Genomic DNA, 17,470 nt, shown 5'->3' on the forward strand with positions numbered 1-17,470 from the left:
AGCGCAAGGGTACTTCCGGCGCTGCCTGATGACGTTAGGGCGCCAACCGAAAGCGAGCGGGTCGTGGGGAAACTGGCCGCAGACTGAAAGCCAGCTCACTGGAAGGGTCTCGTTCTTCAGCCGCGTCGGCCCCGAGCTGGAAAATGCAGATTCCTGGTTCCTGCGTTTTTTAAACTAGCATCTCTGATGGTGCTGATGCAGAGGGCCAGCGGACTCTGGTTTGAAAAACACGGCCCTGTCGAAGGCACTTCTCACAGGTGACACTGACCTTACAGATAGAAAACCCCTTTTTCCTGGTTCGCAGTCTGGGCATGCTAGTGACTCGAACTCCTGTTCTTTTCTTCCGGAGCCAGAAACAAGCAGTTACACTGCAGAGACCTCGGTGAAAGTTAACTCTGAGTTACCCAAAATCCTACTGATAGAAACACCATCTCATTTACCGACAGCCTCTTTTGAGCCAGGCAGTGTTAACACACAAATTCTAAGCAGCACTAGCTGTTCCCTCCCCTTTTTTTCTTTTTTAATTTAATTTTATTTATTTTTGGCTGTGTTGGGTTTTCATTGCTGCGCACAGGCTTTCTCTAGTTGCAGCAAGCGGGGGTTACTCTTCGTTGCAGTGCGCGGGCTTCTCCTTGCAGTGGTTTCTCTTGTTGCAGAGCACAGGCTCTAGGCGCGCGGGTTTTAGTAGTTGCGGCTCACAGGCTCTACAGCCCAGGCCCAGTAGTTGTGGCACACGGGCTTAGTTGCTCCGCGGCATGTGGGATCTTCCCGGACCAGGGCTCGAATGTGTGTCCCCGTCATTGGCAGGCAGATTCTTATCCACTGCGCCACCAGGGAAGTCCCAGGGTACCCTACTGTCAAGACTGTGACCATTTTCCATAACGTTCTTTCTCCTCTCCCCGCTGTATTTTTCTCTATGGGACATATCGCTGTTTCACTGATTAGCTTTCCTCTCACTAAAATGCACACACTTGTTAAACCAAAGTTGGTTGTGTGTCAGCATTTCAAAAGATTTTCCCAGTTTGATGCAGGTGATGCTTGGGCTGTACTGAGGTTGCAACAAGATTTTATCCTGAGGCCTGTGCGTCCCCAGATGAGCAGTTTCTCATTTGCCTTTAACTGTTGCACATATTTACCTATGTCCCACAGGCTTGGCGCTGAGCTGAGCATTCTACAAAAATGTCTAACCTGCCCAGCAATCCAGAGTTGTGAAGTCAAAGATTATAAGAATGCTGCAAGGTCTTGCTCCTTGCCACTCAGTTTAGACTTTAGTAGATGGGGATCTTGAATCTGGGCTGTAACACTAATGGGTCCCCTTTAGTGAGCTCAGGCTCTAGTGAGCTGTAATTATGTCCCAAAGACTGCACTGCATGTGTTACGTTACCACATTTAATCTTTAACCTTACTTACTTCCCCACTCCCACAATTATTTCCTGACCTGATTCCTGTGCATCCCTATTTCTAAAACTTCCCAGGCCCCCCTCCACATCTCTTCTCTACTGCCAAAGCCCAGGACACAAGAGGCCAGATGGAGACCAAGGGTTTCACAAGAAACTGATCTTTACTCAACAAAGTTCTACACAAGTGGAATCTCACGCCACCTTGGCGCCAGTCCCCAGCACAGCACGGTAACAAATGGACAGACCCTGGGAGCCCGCAGGAAGAAGAGGATGAGGGGGAAGGAGGGATGTGGGAACGAGAGGGACTGCAGATCGAGGCCAGTCAGGGTCCGCAGCCCTGCGCAGGGGAAAAGGTTGAGAAGCTGAAACTTCGTTGTGCAAAAATCAACAAAAAAATAAATTAAAAAATTAAATAGTTTCCTTAATTAAAAAAAAGAAAAGAAGAAAAAGATAACTAGAACCAGGCTCCCCTTCCCTGAAGGTGGTTGGAGGCCCCCCATCCTGGATGGAGAAGGGGTTACCAATCCCATCAGACAGCCAATCCACACACCCCAAGACCCAGCAGAGGATGCTCCAAAGAACTGGAATTACCAGAAAATTAAATGGTATTTAATTTTTTTTTCTTTTCTTTTTTTTACAAATGGCTTCCAGAGACCTGCTGGAGTTTCACAGCGGGGGAACCAGCTGAGTTTATGGAATGTGCACCAAGTGCCCCTTGGAAGAGAGGTGGGGCCTGACCCTGTCTGATAGGAGACACAGGGCTGTGATGAGGGTGTGATCCAGTGCTCGAGAGGGATGCATGGAGCAGGACCCAGAATGCAGGAATCCAGTCAAACCCCCAAAACCGCAAAAAGAGGCCCCCAGAGAAGTAGAAAGGGAAGAGGAAAACAACATTGAGGGGGCTTCAAGGCTTGGTTTCAGTTTTGAGGCCAACTGGGAAGCAACCACACCTCCTCTCTCTAGGGGAGCCTCTCCCACTGTGCCTGCATCCCCAACCAATCCCAGAAGTTTCCCTAGGATCGCTACCCCAATCTGGTGGGGTCTTGGGGCCTACTGGGAGCTGTGATGATCAGGAAGTCCCAGGGCCAGAGTCGGGTAAGGGAATACAGCACCCTTCCCTTCCTCCAAGCCTTTGGTTTCCCTCTTGCTGGCAAAGCATAAGCCTTGGTTTTCTATCACCATCAATTAAATGCCTCAGCCTCGGCCCTTGTGTTAAAACCCAGGCCTGGAAGAGGGCTCTCGGAAGCAGAGAAACGGACTGCCTTTGAAACAGACTTGCTTATGGAGAGACACAGGGGTAGATGTCAGCAGCTCTGGCTGCCCCCAACTCTCCTCAGGGGGAAAAAGTTCCAGCCCAGCATCTTCGAAAGTCACTGGAGCACAGGGGAGGGAGAAAAGGGCGACCTCTGGCCAGCCCCGGCCACTTCGGTGGTCCCCACTCTTCTGGCTGGGACGGGACAAGGAGGGAGACACACTGGCTGAGGCTGCCACAGAGCTGGCAAGAAGTGTGCGGAGCAGGTCCAAAGCGTGTGCGTGCTGATTGGGCGGCCCCAAGGTGGCCGTCCTCTTCCCCCCCACCCGCCCCAGGGTCCCAGCGGAGGTCCCCAACCCACCCAGCCCTCCCTAATCACCGCCAATTCCGGCAAAACAGCAGAAGCTTCTTAAACTCTAGATGCAGGTTACACGGAAGGCCTTACGAGTTAACTCAGGGGTTCACTAATTCTACTGTCTCCATGCAGTCGGGGAAATGGTGGGGCGGCTGGCCCAGCCTGGCTGGCTGCAGCGCCCGCACATGCGTGTAGCCACGTGTGTACGTGTGAGTGTACGTGTCTCTACAAGGACCCCCCTCCCCACCTGCTTTTCCCTTGCCTCATCCTAAGCCGGATTTGGTCGGCCGTGTTGATTCTTCCCTCCCACACGTGGCTGGCCCAAGTAGGCTGCCTGAGGTGACCCCAATTAGAGCAAGGGGCCCTTGCTGCCAAGAAGTCCCACCCCCCTCCCATTTATAGGATGAACGTGGAGGCCCCACCCACCTGCCCACCCGCTGACCGGCCTATGGCCGGGTATGGCAGGTAGATGGACGGGGAGGGCGTCTGGATTTGGGTCCCACTCACTCCTCCCTAACCCCCCTCGACCAGGGCACGGCGACTTCTGGACGCAGCGCGCTCCCCAGCAACCCCTCTGACGACGACGCAGACAGAAACCTGTGAGGAGAGGAGAGGGTCAGGGCCTGCGCCCCTTTGGCTCCCACAACAGCGCCAGCCCTCTCTGCACACGGCCTCCTCACCTGGCAGTCGCAGTACTCATCTAGACCCCGTAGAAGGCAGCTAGCCTCTCCTTAAGCAGCGGCGGGAACTGCTCTGAGAACTGCTGCCAGTTTTCTTCCCCAACTTGGTCTTTGAAGCCATGGAGAATCTGTAGCGAGGGAGGGGGTGAGGGGCGCCCCGGAGCGGAGCAAGATGAAGATGAACTCAGTCTCTCCCCACCCTGCCGCCTTCCGAGACTAGATCAGGGCCAAGCGGGAGCCCTACCTTATAAAACATGTCCCGAAGGTCATCCTTCGGGCTCACCCAGGAGGCTACAGCGTCGCAGAAGAAAATAAAGTCCTGAAACGTGACGGATCCCACGTGAGGGGCCGTCCAAGCCCAGCCCCAGCAACTTCCCTCAGAGCCCAGCTGCCCCAACCTGCACAACACCCCCGGGGTTGACGCCTATCATCATGCAGATGCCTCGGAAGGCCGAGTCCTTCTCCTCATTGTCCCTGATGTTCCTGAGGGATGTGCACCTGTGGGGAAGGTAAGCAGTGGGGAATCAGCCAGTGGGCCTGGGGCAGGATGGACATCTGTGGGGGACAGCAGGGAGCGGTGGGCCAGTGGGTGGTGGGGCTGGGATGGGACATGTATCTGTGAGGCGTGGGGGAAGCAGGAGATCAGGGCTCGGTGGGGCTGGGTCGGGCATCCACGGGTGGGCAGGGTAGGGCTGGGTGGGCACAGGCGAGGGACTGGGTCGGGCCTGTCCCACCCTCCCCCCACCGCCCAGCCCACCGTACGGCAGGCCCCACACAGGTGGGCACACACCAAGGCCGGATGAACTGCTGCAGCATGGGTGCCACCTCCTGTGGGCACACGTAGCCCAGGCGGCCGATGGTGATGGCTGGAATGGCAGAGGGACTCGTCAGGCGACCTGCAACCCCGAGCGGCCCCGGTACGTGGCAGGGCCTCTAGCACGAGGCACCAGCCCCGCCCCACGGGCCCCAAGAGAATAGCTCCTGCCAGCTCCCTGGGCCCCCAAGCTTGGCCCGGTCAGGGTCTCCTCCCCACCCCACTTGGGTCTCTCCCAGGTCTCCCCCGAGGCCAACATCTTTCTTAGGCCTCCTCCCATAGCCCCATTCCAGGTCCTTCCAGTCACCCTCCCTGGTTCTTTCCCAAGGCCTCTTGTCAGCTACCCTCCCAGCCAGGATACCCCACCTCCAGGAGGCGGGCAAGGGGGCGGCAAGGGCCCAGGCCTGGGGCCCACCTGTGTTTTCCAGCAACGTCTTGGGCGTGTTGGGCCGGTTAATGATCTCCACCAGGTTGTTGAGGACCATCTGCACGTAGGGCTGCATCTCTGCCCCTGGGGGACAGGCCAGTCAGAGCCCCACACAGCCCACGCCACCCACACTGACCCGAGTTGTATCCAGACACTGGCCAACCAGTGAGGAAGCAAGCAACCTTCTCTGGCTATCTGCTGCCCAGGCGCCATGGCCAACCAGAGACAGACCTACACCCTCCCAACACCAGAAGCTTCCCTGGCGTCACTGCTGGACACCAGGGTGAGACCACACCACCCAGCCTCCCTGTGGGGTTAGGCAGAGAGCAGAGAAGCAGTGACAGTCTCCCAGCCAATCCCAGGGGGCCTTTCAGCCAATTGCTTGGAGGGGAGGGAGGTGACAAGTAGTCCAATAAGTACAGGCCTCCTGTCCTGTGCCTCTTTGGAAAAGCCAATTACAGATGGCCTTTCAGCCATGTGTCCCCATCTCGGATGAAAATGCTCAGAGGTGTTCCCTTGTCCCTGGCCAATCGGAGCCTTCCTCAAGGAGCACCAGGGCCCTCTAGAGGGAACCTGTCAGTTAGAGCCAGACTCCTGGCCCCAGGCTGGGAACAAGCCAATGGGGAGGGACAGGGCCTGCCCAGCTGTGGGGCACTTACCCATCTGCATGCAGATCTCGCCAATGGCCCAGGTGGCATTGTTGCAGACAGAGATGAACTCGGGGTTCAGGTTGGTGCCCAGGATGGGCATGAACTCAGCTGGCAGGGAGAAAGAAGGGTGCTGAGCAGGAGGGCCAGCCAGGGTAAGCTTCTGACACTTGCGAAGCAGGCCCCGTCAGACAGTACGAATACATCCCAGTGCGGTCACAGTCCTCCCAGGTCATCTCTCCATCACTTGAGGCCAGGGCTGGGGTCATGGGGTAAGGACGAAATGGGGGTCGTACCGATACAGGGCTTGACATGGATGAAGCAGGCTTTGGTGAGGTCTCCCAGGAGGGCGAAGGAGCTCTGCCGGACCTCAGGCATCGAGTCCTGGGGGTTGGAGCAGGGTCAGCGTGGCCGGGCTCCCCTTCCCCCAACCAGCCGGGATCCCAACTAACCCCTCAGAGCAGGGCAGCTAAGGGAACAGTTCCTGGAGCATGACCTGACCCTGCCACTTCCCAGTGCCAAGGCTACAGGCCCCATCTGTACATCTGGGACTCGGGGCATGTGAACGAGAATGCCCAGCTCGGTACCACTACAGAAGAGAGCACTTGGAACTGCTGCCCATCCTCAATACGCTGGGGGGTGGGGGCGTCATATTGGAGGGGCTTGTGCTTTCACATTTCCTATTTTCTACTTTTTAATTTTCTACATTGTTAGGTTTTTCAATGAGATTTTACATGTTTTATTTGAATCACTTTTAAAAATAATTACAAGCTTTTTTTTTTTAATGGGTCCTTTCTCCCTGATGTCCTCAGGGCATAACCAAGGCCCTGAGTCCACCCAAGGCAGCCCACAAAGGCTGCTGGGTGTCACCATTGTCCACTTAGAGGCCCGCGAGGGGCCCACCCACCTGCATGCACTGAAAGAGCAGTGTCATGATGTTGCTGCGGGCTACCAGCTGCTCCACGTGCCCGCCCAGGCCCTCAGCCAGGCCGCTGAGCAGGTCCAGCGCCACGATCATGAAGTCCTTGTCAGGGGCCTCGTACTGCTCAGGGTGCTGGGTGTACATCTGGGCACAGAAGGGGGCAGGCAGGTGAGGGGAGTGGGCCCAGGCTGGGGCAGCAGCAGAGGAGCGGGTGATGGGGTGGTGCTGGAGGGATGCTCACCATGGCCTGGGCCAGCGTCTTCTGCACCAGGGTAACACAGCGCTGGTAGACGGGCTCACAGTAGGGCAGGAAGCCACTCTGCAGGGCAGTGGCCACTGATGACAGGCACTGGCAAGGAGGAGGGCAGGAGAGGTGAGCTCAGGTGGGTGGGACGGGACCTCGGGAGAGGGCCTGGAGCTCACCCACCTCCAGCAGAGGGAAGAGGTCCTTGTCTTCATCCTTGAGCTCGTTCCACTTCTGGATCAGCGGAGGCATCAGCTTCTGGATGTATTCCTGGAAGGGGAGCAGGAAGTTGGGGCTCCCTGGGTGTGGGTGGTGGCCTGGGAACCAGCAGGGTTCCCTGTGACTCAGAGGTGCCCGTCATCTGAGCAATGAGGTCTAGGCTCCTCGCTTTGGTTCATGGGGCCCTGCGAGGCCTCGCCATCCAGCCAGACCTCCAGGCCCTTCTAATTTACTCCCTTCTCACCCATCCCGAGCCCCACCCCCACCCCCCCTCCTGCCCCTTGGAGCCTGAGTCAGCGCTTCCTGCTTCCTGCAGGCCCCTGAGCTCCCCCGGCACAGCACTTACCATGCTGTCTCATAACTGTCTGTCTCCCCCACTAGACTGGGAACAGGGCGAGGGCTGGGGCCGGGTCTGTCTGTCTGCCTGTCGAGGTCATGGCCACGTCCCTGGCGTGCGACACGGGTCGCCGCCAGGTCACCGGATGCCAAGGGGCACAGGGATCGGGAGGAGGGAGCCGCTGTGGGGTCTCACCGGCTGGTTGAGGTGGTGGCCCACAGAGTCGGCCAGGGTGCCGATGGCATCGTAGAGGATGAGCAGGTTCTTGTGCTGGTACTTGCCAAAGGCAAAAACGAGGGTGTCCAGGATATAGCTGAGGTAAGGGACCAGCTCCGTGCAGGCCTCCTCCTCCAGGGTGGCGAAGGCACTGGAAGGGGGAAGGGGTTTAGCAGGCAGCCAGGCAGGGCTAGGCTCTGAGTCGGGTCAGGGAGGGTGCACTCGGGATCAGCCAGTACGAATACGTGAGAAATCAGTACAATGTCAGGGGTCATGAGTATCATCACTTCCCAGAGAGCAGCCAGTGGGGCCAGGTGAGGTGAGGGCTGTGGGGCCAGGGGTCGAGGTTCACCTGCAGGCCGCCTCCTGTACCCTCTTGTTGCCATCCAGGATGCGCTTGAGCAGCTCTGTCATCAGAGGCTTGAGGTGCATGTCAGGGGGCTGGCTGACCACCCAGTGGGCATAGCGGCTCAGGGTCCAGCAGGCGATGGAGCGGACCAGGGCCTTCTTGTCTGATAAGCACTGGATGAGGTGCGGGATCAGCTCTGGCAGGTAGGGCACCATGCCCTGCATGCAGCCTGCAAGGAGCCGGCACAGAGGCAAGGCTGAGCCCAACTGGGCCGGGTCACATCCACCCTCCTGGGGAGAGGATCAGCCGCACCTGACAGATGGGGAAACTGAGGCTTGGAAGTTAAATAACTGGCTCAGAGTCACAGAGCCAGTGAAAGGCAGGATGGGGATGGGAAACGGCATCAGAGCAAGACTTTCCTCTCCATCAGCTCCACCCCATTCCAGGGCTTGTGATGTTTTTATCTGGTCACTAGTTCATTCATAGATGGCCAAGCTGCACACTGACTTGGGCTTTATGGGCAGTAACAACGCAGGTGGACAGAAAGGACCTTTCCTTTGAAACCTTTCTTGGATGTTTGTGATTTTTCTTTTTCTACTTTACATCTTCTCTTTTTAAAAACCCTTAACTGTGTCTCTCTTTTCATTACAGAACACGGGTAATAAATAGCACACCCTCTGATAATCCCAAGCCATGAGATCTATTTTTACCAGTTTAGGGTCAGTTCCTTGAGATCTTTTCCCATTATATATGCAGAACACTTCACATAGTCTATTAAAATACATATGTGCATTGTGGAACGTGTTATGTGTCCTGTTAACATAAGACCCATTACTTATTATATGAGGAAACATTTCCTTAGACAACTATGAAAAGCTCTCCAGGGTGAGGGCTCCTGCTGCCCTCTCTGCTTGTTCTAGCAGGCCTGGATGCTGAGGGGGTCGTGTGTGCTGCCTGTAACAGTTCTGCAAAGCCCTCTGGTAGTTCACGCTGTACACCCCATCCATCGGGACAAGGGGAACCTGGAAACCGTGTCAGTACAGCACAAGCACACCGTGTGAAGTTTAAGGAAACACCACTGTACACTTCTGATTCTGGCAGGCCAGCCTCGCAGCCAGAGCAGGTTTGAGGCCCAGCTTCACTCTGGGTGACGAGGGACGTGCCGTTGATTCTCTCTGCACCTTAGTTCCCCCATCTAAGAAACCCACCTCCTCAGGTGGTAGTGAGCCCGCAGGACAGGGCTGCCTGCTGTGGGGCAAGCACTGCAGAAGTGCCTGTTATTATTGTTGCTGTTATTATGCTTATGGCCTGTCCATGAGAATTAAGGAAAGAGCTTGCTTTCGGGGGTCCCTTTCAGGCCCACGGGCTGAAGGGAAGATTCAAATCCCAGAGCTGTTTGGAGTGGGGTGAGCAGGCCTCTGGAGAGAACCTGGGGATGGCGTCGCCCCCCACAAGCCTGCCTGGGCCAGCCCCAGTCTCGCACCAGCGTGGGGATCAGAGGTCAGGCGCAGCCAGGCTGGCAGGTCACTTACCCTCAGCAATGGCGCCCAGCACCAGGATGCCCGACTCCTTGACCACCCACTCGGGGTGGAAGAGGAGGCCCTTGAGCAGGGGGAGTAGGTGGGGCAGCAGTTCCTCCCGGAAGACGTTAGCCAGGACGTCCAGTGCAGCCGCCGAGCACTTCCCTGGGGTGGGAGGGGAGATGGGGGGGGAGGGGTGGCGGGCTCAGGGAGGCACATCAGGCAGGCCACCAGCCCTCCTCTCTGTGCCCCCCAGGATCAGAGATCATGATTAGAATCTTCATGATCTGCTCCATATAGGCTTCTGATTCCCTCCTAAGAGGGGAGCCCAGGGCTTGCTGCCCCCTACTTCCCCCTTCTCACCCCAGGCCCGGCCACTTACTCAGATTCCAGTCGGACAAAGCATCATCGTCATCATCATCCTCTGCATCCTCAGAGCCATCAGGCCGCTCAGCCTCATGGGGCAGCGTCACCGTGCGTGACTTGTGGAAGCGTGGCTTGATATCCTGCTCGCTGTCAGGGACGGCCTCATCCTCCTCCACATCCCCCTGTGGAGCCAGGCAGATGGCTAAGCACCACAGAGGCCCCCATCCCCAGTGCCCCAGCCTTCATCCTCCTGCCTGTGCCTGGTGGTCAGCCCTAACTAACCTTGAGCAGGATGATGTCGATTTCTGAGTACTTCATCCCATTTACCAGGATAGGGATCAACCTGTTGGAAGAGAGGCTGTTAATCAGGATGCAGGGGCCCCAGAGGGGGCTTACAGCCTGGGGGAGAGGGAAGAAGCGGGGAGGGGAGGAGGTCAGGGAGCCAAGGGGCCGACTGCACATGCTGATCCTGGTTATGCTACATCCACTCATTTCCCTTAGTGGGTACTATCTCAGCCGAGTCTCAGCCACTGTGACTGGGTCAGAGCTGACACTACTCCTAGCTCCACAGGAAGGTTCTGGACCCAGACCCCTGGCCACTCAGTGAATTCCCGACCCCTGAATACACTGAGAAGCTTGGAATAGTGCCTGACCCCTAGCACACCATAAAGCAGGGACATGTGGCCCTGTCACCAGGCACTTCCCTAGGATGGGGCCTGGTTAGGGGACCAAACAGGCAGGGCAGCCTGCCCCCTCAGCTGGAGCCCATGCACGTCGGGATCGGAGATTTTGGTTAGAGCCCTCACTGACTCGGGGATAGAAAAGTAATCCAAGTTGGTCCAGGAGGATCAGCCCTAGGACTTTTGCGGAGATACTGGTTGAGAGAGAATTTCTTTACTGAGACTCCTGAGCTGGAAGGCTGCAGAAGGCCACAGTACTACGACGAGGGAAGGCTGTGCCTGAGAACAAAGCCAACATAGAGGAAGTAGATCTGAGACCAGACAGGCGCCTTTCACATCCTTTGAGCACCTGGATCCAGCTATGCCTAAAGCCTCTGTTGAGTCTTCACTTTTTTCCACCTATAACTTAACCTAATTTTTAAGTCATTAAAGCTACATACTTACCGTTTGCAAAATAAACGTGCACAGGAATAAAAGTAAACCAAGATACAAGATGTGGACTGAGGCTAGCGCAGGAGCTGACCAGAAGGAAAGGCATAGGCATGGCAAGAGGTGGAGGCTGGGGTGGGACAGAGGGCAGAAGCAGCACTCACTGGACCAGGTGGGAGGCCAGGACTTCCTTGCAGATGGGCTGCTCGGCCAGTGTCAGCCAGAACTCGCAGGCCTCAAGGGCCACGTTCTCATCATGGTCCTGGGTCCTCTGCAGCATGTACTGGGGTGGGATGGGAGAAAGGCTAAGGCTTGGCCCGGCTAGGGGTGGCTCCCCACCTGCCTCCCACCCCTCAGCGCACACGCGGGCTGGCCCTGGCCAGGCATACCTGGATGATGCTGTGCATGTGGGGGATGAGCCTGTCGATCCGCACTTCCAGCAGCATCACCAGTGCACGGCACACGTTCTTCCGCACCTCAGGGTCATCATCCACGGCCAGGGCGAACAGATGCTGCACGGAAGCCGGGGTCAGCTGTGGCTGGGCCCTCGGCCCTCCCCCTGCTCCCCTCCCCAGCCCAGTGGCCCACCTCGATGAAGGTGTCAATGTTGTCCATCAGTGCCTGGGCCCGGTCCATGATAAACTGATTCACACAGGCGATGGCATGGGACCTGGCAGGGGGCAGGCGCACATGGGTCACTCCTGACCCCACCCATCCCACCTGCTCCAGGCCCCCTGCAGACCCCTGGGGAGCCGCACCCACCGGATCTTGGGGCTGCAGTGCTTGAAGAACTGTAGGAACTTGGGAATCATGATGTTGAGGGGCCTGTTGAGGGCATCGCTGTCCAGAAGTTCGGATGAGTCTTCGCAGATCTTCTGCAGGGCTCCGAAGGCTCCCTGAGTGGAGGGGAGCAGGCACATGGGTGTGGGTCCCGGTCTGGCCCCAGCTCCCGCTTAGGCAGGCAGGCCATGGCTCATCCCCTACCTCACAAGTGTTGTAATCCTCCGAGTTGAGTAGGTTGCACAGCTGGGGCAGCAGCTCGGGCCACATCTGCAGCTCGCCCTTGGAAGCGATGGTGGTGATGAGAATGCCTGGGGCGGCCAGGAAAGGACGCTGCCTCAGGCTGGGTGCGGGCCTGCCTGGCGCCCCAGCCCTCCTTGCTGCGCACTCACTCCAGCACACTTTCTGTGCGCTACCCCCTGTAACCCTACACACTCTTTGAGATCCTCTGAGTCTTACCGTGAGCCAGCCCTGTTTCAGGCCCTGGGATGCAGCACATAACTAAACACAAAATCCCTGCCCTTAGGACCTGACTATCTAGTGAGGGAGGCTGTGAGGTAAAGATAAATCAGCAAAAGACCTCGGTGGCTAGATGCCAAGAGATAAGGGAGGAAATAAAGCAGAGAAGATGGCTAGCAAGTGCTGAGGATGAGGGTAGCAATTTTTAATTGGGTGGCTAGAGAAGGCCTTACTAGGTGACACCTTGATATCTGAGCAAAGACCTGAGGAGGTGAGGGAGAAGCCATCTAGGTTCTGTTCTCAGAAATGAGAACAGCTGTTTCAGGAGGGAGTGGTTCAGAGCATGGACCTGACCTAGTCACTTCTGAGCTCTGCTACTTGCCAGGCAAATCCCTTAACATCTATGTGTCTCAGTTTTCTCATCTGTAAAATGGCAGTAATAACAGTACTACACTACCATCCACGGTGCTGGAACATTCTGTGAATCAATATCCTTAACACACTGAGAAGTTTCTTGGCCAAGAGGGACAGCTCAGGGCATCATCACAGGCTGACTCCCGCTGCACCCTCTTACCTATGGTGGCCCGGATGAGCGAGGAGGCATCGCCGATGTTGTTGAGACATTCCTGTTTGATGAAGTCGGCCACAGGTGGTGGAAAGCTCTGGTAGTGTGCCTTCACGTTGTTCTTGAGGATGAGGCCACTGAGAGAGCGAGTTGGCTCATCTGGGGGAAGAGGGCTGAGGCTTAGGGAACCACAAGGGAGAAAGTGGGGTCAGGCTTGTGTGGAGCGACACCAAGGGCATACCTTCCGACTTGAGTCTGGTCAGGACGAATATCAGGTAGTTGTTGAAGTCGGGAAACTGGTTCAGTTGTTTGAGTTTCTGCTAGGTTGTTAAGGGTCTTGGGAGACAGAGGGCTTCCCCAGGCAGAGCCCCCTTACTGCCATATAGCTGATACTACTTCTGACTATGGGGACGAGGCAACCAGCTCCTGGAACCCCACCTGTCAACCCCCATGCCCAGAATAACACAGCATTTCAGGCACATGAGATTCATACAGCGGGTGGGGGAGCATGTCTGAGCTTCCCACCACTCCTGAAGATCTGGCCAGAGCAGGAGAGGGTTAGCAAACTCAGCTCTCTCTGATGTTGGCAGCTCCACTCACTAGCAATCCAATGTGGCATGTTTTTTTTTTTTTAAAAAAAGAAGGGAACTCACACTTTCAAGTGAAACTTGCTAATGGTTTAAATAATTTAAAAGTTTAACTTATAGCATTTTAAATGACCAATTGAAAAAAGGAAATTTTACCCATGAAACTCAACTAAAGCCAAGCACCAGCTAAAAGTGCCCCCTTCTCCTGCCGGGCCACATTTCCTCTGGGAATGGGACCCAGTAATCCTAATCCTTAATTCTCTGCCAAGGCCTGCTCCTGCCACAGCAGAAAGAGTCTAAGAATTAGGGAGTAGACCCCTTCCTCTCTGGCCTTCAGGAGCTGCAGATGTCTGCCCCGTCCCCCCAGACCCGGAAGGAAGGAAGGATACATCCTGCACAATGCGCTGCGTGGCTGTGTTGGGCGACTGCGAGTCTTTGAGCAGCTGCAGGACCTGCTGCAGGCCCTGCTCGTCTGGCTGCCAGTCCATGGTGCAAGGTGAACTGCGGGGGTAGGGGCCAGGATCAGCGCTGGATCCCAGGGGCTCCGTGTGAGTCCCGGGCTGAGCCCCCACAGAGGTGGTGGCGGCGGTAGCAGGGCGGGAGCGTCCTCGGCGGACAGACGGAGGCCGCCGATCCACGCCCGCCCAAGTGCGGGGTCCCCGCCAGCTGCGCCATCCACGGCCGCGCAGTCGCGGGCTCGGGAGCGCGGGCGCGGGTATGTGGAAGCGGGCCATGCGAGGTGGCGACGGGACCCAGCGGATCCTCATCCCACCCAACACTGGGCCTTCAGCCCACCGCGGCCCATACCGCCGCCCTCGGCTCCGGGCCCTAAGACTTCCACTTCCCTCGAAGCTGCTAGGCGAGGGCCCAGCCACCTCCCCATCCAGGGACCCTGCCCCAGAACACGATAGTGCCCCAGCCCCCGTGGTCTCTCCCGTGCCAGCACGCAGTCCAGCGATTCCCCTTAATCAGACCCAAAGCAGTCTCCAGACAGGTCCCTGGTGCCTCTCCGCAGGAGAGTCAACCAAGCCCACCTATCCGGCGACAGAAGGCCCCTGGACGGGTCCCTGTCGCTTCCTCAGTCAGGTCTGGCAAAGCCTCCCCACACAGCGCTCCAACCCCCCGCCCCAGTCAGCATTAACTCCTGCTAACGGGTCACTGCTGCTTCCCCCAATCAAGTTCGACCAAGCCTCCCACCACCTCGAACCGAAAACCCTCTTCGTCCGATCCCTGCGGCTACCCCCAATTAGACCTGGCCGAACACTCCCCAGGGCATTTCCTCCAACTGATCCCAGCGACGCCTCGCAGTCAGACCCAGAAAAGCCCTCCAGGCCGAAGTCTGAAGCCCTTTCCCTATCAGGGTCCAACAAGCACCCCCCCAACTTTTCAATGCGGCCTCCCCCAACCAGACCCAACCATGCCCCACCGAAACAGCCCCCTACACACACCCGATCCTCGCGACGTCCCCCAATCAGTCCCTAAGCAGTCCCCATACGATTCCCCCAATCAGAGCCCCTCCAGCCCGACCCCAGACGTCCCACTGGCCCGATTCTCGCGGCACCGGGACCTGGCCCGGTTCCGAGGCCCCACCCCCTAAGCCCGGCTCGGTTCCCCCCTCCCCCGCCCCGGCCCATTCTCGCTGCCTCCTCAATCGGGCCCAACCGGGTTCTCGGCCTTTCTCGGTCAGGCGCGGCCCCGACGCCCGGGCCGCGCGCCGCGCAGGCCTGAAGCCCTGCGGGGGTCGACGCAAGCCGGGGCCCAGCCGGTTAGGGTCCGGGTGAGGCTCACTTACCCGGCCTCGGGCAGCAGCAGCGGGGCCTTAAGCCGCGGCTTCTCCTGAGACTCGCGAGGAAGGAGGGAGCCAAAGACAGGGAGCAAAAAAAAAAAAAAAGAAAAAAAAAAACGCGGCCGTATATGAACTGCGGAGGCTTCCGTACGCCGTTCAAACTGGCCTAGAAGAACCAATCAGGAGAAACAGCCGTCGCACGTGGCCTGGCACCGGGAGACCTAGGCCCAGCAGAGGCTGGGTCACGTGACCGAAGAGATGAAGGCTCTCTAGGCCTCTCTGGCCGGCCGGTCCTCCCACCATCTCGTTTTCTCAGCCTGCCTCAACGCCGGCCTGACAGGAGCTCTTTTCTGGAACTAGGAGTTTGGTGGCGCGTGGGACTTTTTGGTGTATGGTGGACCTGTAAACCCTTCAGTCAGAGCCACCTGCGCCTTTGTCACCCCCCTCCTCTAAGAATTTAACTGTGCCTTCCTCCCTCCATCCAGACAGTACTTGGGAGGAGTACATGTGCGTGCAGAGAAAGAGTGGAGGGGACTGAGCCTGGGGTGGACTTTATACCCGAGACAAAGGAGGGAAAGTCAGACAAAGGGAGTGCCTGAGACGGGCTGGGTTCCTGAAGAAGCCTATGCCATATTTTGCGTTATTTATTTTCCAGTACTGTTTGACAACTTTTAAAAGAATATAAAAAAATAAACCCACGAGGATATAAAATTTTAAATGAAATGAACTAATAAAATAAACGCTAGAGCAAAAGGCCTATCTCCTTTCGTTCCCTGAGGCTGAATGAGGTGAAACAGTTAAGGAAATTTAGGTAAGGGAAGGAAGATGAAAAAAGACATTCCGTGATTCTTGTGCCGTCTGAGGACAAAGTAGGGCACCCCTTTTCTTTCTCTTAAGAGTAAAGCGGAGTAGGGAGGAGCATGAGCGTCCCCGTTCCCCCCTCCCCACGTCTCCGCCCTCCTGACAAAAAGTTGGGCGACCTTATGCCCCTCGGAGCTTTAGTGTCCCCATTTGTGGAATGGGTATAAGAATAGTTTGCTGGGTTTGAGATAATCCAAGTTAAGCATTACAAGATATGCAGTAAATTGTTCTTCAAAAACGTGGCTTTTACTCCGAGGCTCAAGGCCGTCCTTTTACCGTATTTGGCTCCTCCCTAAACCAATATTTACTGAATTCACTGAATCAACTAGGGCTCTAATCCCAAAGAACAACCCAGCCCTGCCCTGAGGGACGTTTTGGCCTCGGGAGACGCACAGGTCAATTCTTGCCCCAGCCTGGAGGAGGGGGACAATTTTCTCAGTCCACTTGCCATTGGCAAAGTCAGTCCTGGCTCCGTTCATTCATGAAAAACAGGTACCTAAGCCCTCTCTTGCCGAATACTGGGGCCGCCAGGGTTTTGGGAAGGGTCAGCTGGCGCCAAACTCCACTTCAGGAGTTGGGATCCCTAAAGTAGCGGACTGGATTCCCACCTCAGCCGGCTCCGCTAGACAGGAAACCGGTTTGAGGGACACGTGCGGAAAGCCGCCGCCTTCGCATGCGCAATGGTCTTCCCTCGCGCATCGTGAGGACTTAGAACTACAAATCCCATCTTGCCGTGCGCCCGCGTCGCCGCGCTTACGGTCTCTGGCTGAGACTCGAATCTGAGGGGTTGGAGAGCTCCCCAGAGTTGGGCGTTGAGCAGAAGGAAGAATAAGGCTGAGGGGCTGGGACGGGATCTGGGGGTTTCGGGAGAGGATGCGAACCGTAGTTTTCTGCTCACGGTTGGGGGTTGCCTCAGACAAGGGTCAGGTGGGGAGCGAGTTGGAGATGCAGGAGAAAATTTGTTAATGCTCACTCCCTACTTTTAATATGTCTGGTGTCCAACGGCCCCGAGCAGGCCTCGGGGGAGCGAGGAGTTAGGGCAGAATAATGTGACCCCTGCTGCCTGTATAGTCCACAGTATTGGCCCTCGTGTGATCACAGATCTTTCTTCCTCTCCCCTGATGGTGAATTTCAGTACTGAATAGAAAATCAAAAAAAAAAATTTTTCCCCGTATTTATTATGCACCTACTGCCTTTCAGTGTACAAATGGTATTCTCACAACAGCGCTGTGCACGGCAAACTTACTTCAACTAGAAGCGCTCAGTGCAAAAAGGAAACTCAAAGAACTGATGCCCAACCGTGAATCTGAGATGGGAGACAAACACCTCTCAGTTTACAACAGCCTCCCTGCCTGAGCATCTCATCACACTGCACCTTCCTATCAAGGTATTTCTCAAACACGGTCCCCAAACACAAGCCAATTGCTTCACCTAGAGAAGCAATAACAGCCACTTTGTCAGAGTTAACGATGGCTGTATAAACAGTGCCCTTACTTTAGAACTTCACTCTACAAGGAGCTTCAGTATTTTCTCTCTACTTTATAGATGAAGAACCTGAACCACAGAAAGGCTAAA

The 17,470-nt window shown here is 56.4% G+C and overlaps 1 protein-coding gene, 1 long non-coding RNA gene and 2 other non-coding genes across 7 annotated transcripts; 1 reads left to right on the forward strand and 3 right to left on the reverse strand.

The window, feature by feature from the left end:
• Positions 1 to 118: 118 nt before the first annotated feature.
• On the forward strand, positions 119 to 2,255 carry LOC137222355 (uncharacterized). The gene is made up of 2 exons (XR_010942422.1): positions 119 to 257; positions 1,476 to 2,255. It is a non-coding gene; the product is annotated as an uncharacterized lncRNA (long non-coding RNA).
• On the reverse strand, positions 1,543 to 16,529 carry TNPO2 (transportin 2). Of its 4 annotated transcripts, XM_067733429.1 has the most exons (26): positions 15,041 to 16,529; positions 13,638 to 13,749; positions 12,903 to 12,978; positions 12,671 to 12,820; positions 11,842 to 11,948; positions 11,620 to 11,753; positions 11,446 to 11,527; positions 11,247 to 11,369; positions 11,022 to 11,140; positions 10,031 to 10,091; positions 9,765 to 9,930; positions 9,395 to 9,547; positions 7,866 to 8,091; positions 7,493 to 7,664; positions 6,925 to 7,011; positions 6,739 to 6,846; positions 6,483 to 6,641; positions 5,872 to 5,959; positions 5,588 to 5,686; positions 4,917 to 5,012; positions 4,478 to 4,553; positions 4,086 to 4,185; positions 3,932 to 4,006; positions 3,714 to 3,815; positions 3,434 to 3,604; positions 1,543 to 1,737 (listed from the first exon to the last, which is right to left on the reverse strand). In XM_067733429.1, exons 2-25 carry the CDS (start codon positions 13,734 to 13,736, stop codon positions 3,521 to 3,523), a joined length of 2,742 nt encoding a protein of 913 aa, XP_067589530.1. In that variant the 5' UTR covers positions 13,737 to 13,749; positions 15,041 to 16,529; the 3' UTR covers positions 1,543 to 1,737; positions 3,434 to 3,520. The 4 variants fall into 4 exon arrangements, with proteins under 4 accessions (XP_067589530.1, XP_067589527.1, XP_067589529.1 ...); XM_067733426.1 differs by lacking the exon at positions 1,543 to 1,737 and having other exon boundaries at positions 3,688 to 3,815; positions 4,478 to 4,583; positions 15,041 to 16,526; XM_067733428.1 differs by lacking the exons at positions 1,543 to 1,737; positions 15,041 to 16,529 and adding an exon at positions 14,697 to 14,851 and having other exon boundaries at positions 3,688 to 3,815; positions 4,478 to 4,583.
• On the reverse strand, positions 5,756 to 5,830 carry LOC137222893 (small nucleolar RNA ZL2). The gene has a single exon (XR_010942672.1). It is a non-coding gene; the product is annotated as a small nucleolar RNA ZL2 (small nucleolar RNA).
• On the reverse strand, positions 7,737 to 7,806 carry LOC137222884 (small nucleolar RNA SNORD41). Its single transcript, XR_010942662.1, has one exon. It is a non-coding gene; the product is annotated as a small nucleolar RNA SNORD41 (small nucleolar RNA).
• Positions 16,530 to 17,470: the final 941 nt, after the last annotated feature.

The sequence above is a fragment of the Pseudorca crassidens genome, chromosome 3, assembly GCF_039906515.1.
Source record: "Pseudorca crassidens isolate mPseCra1 chromosome 3, mPseCra1.hap1, whole genome shotgun sequence".
NCBI classification, from domain to species: Eukaryota; Metazoa; Chordata; class Mammalia; order Artiodactyla; family Delphinidae; genus Pseudorca; species Pseudorca crassidens.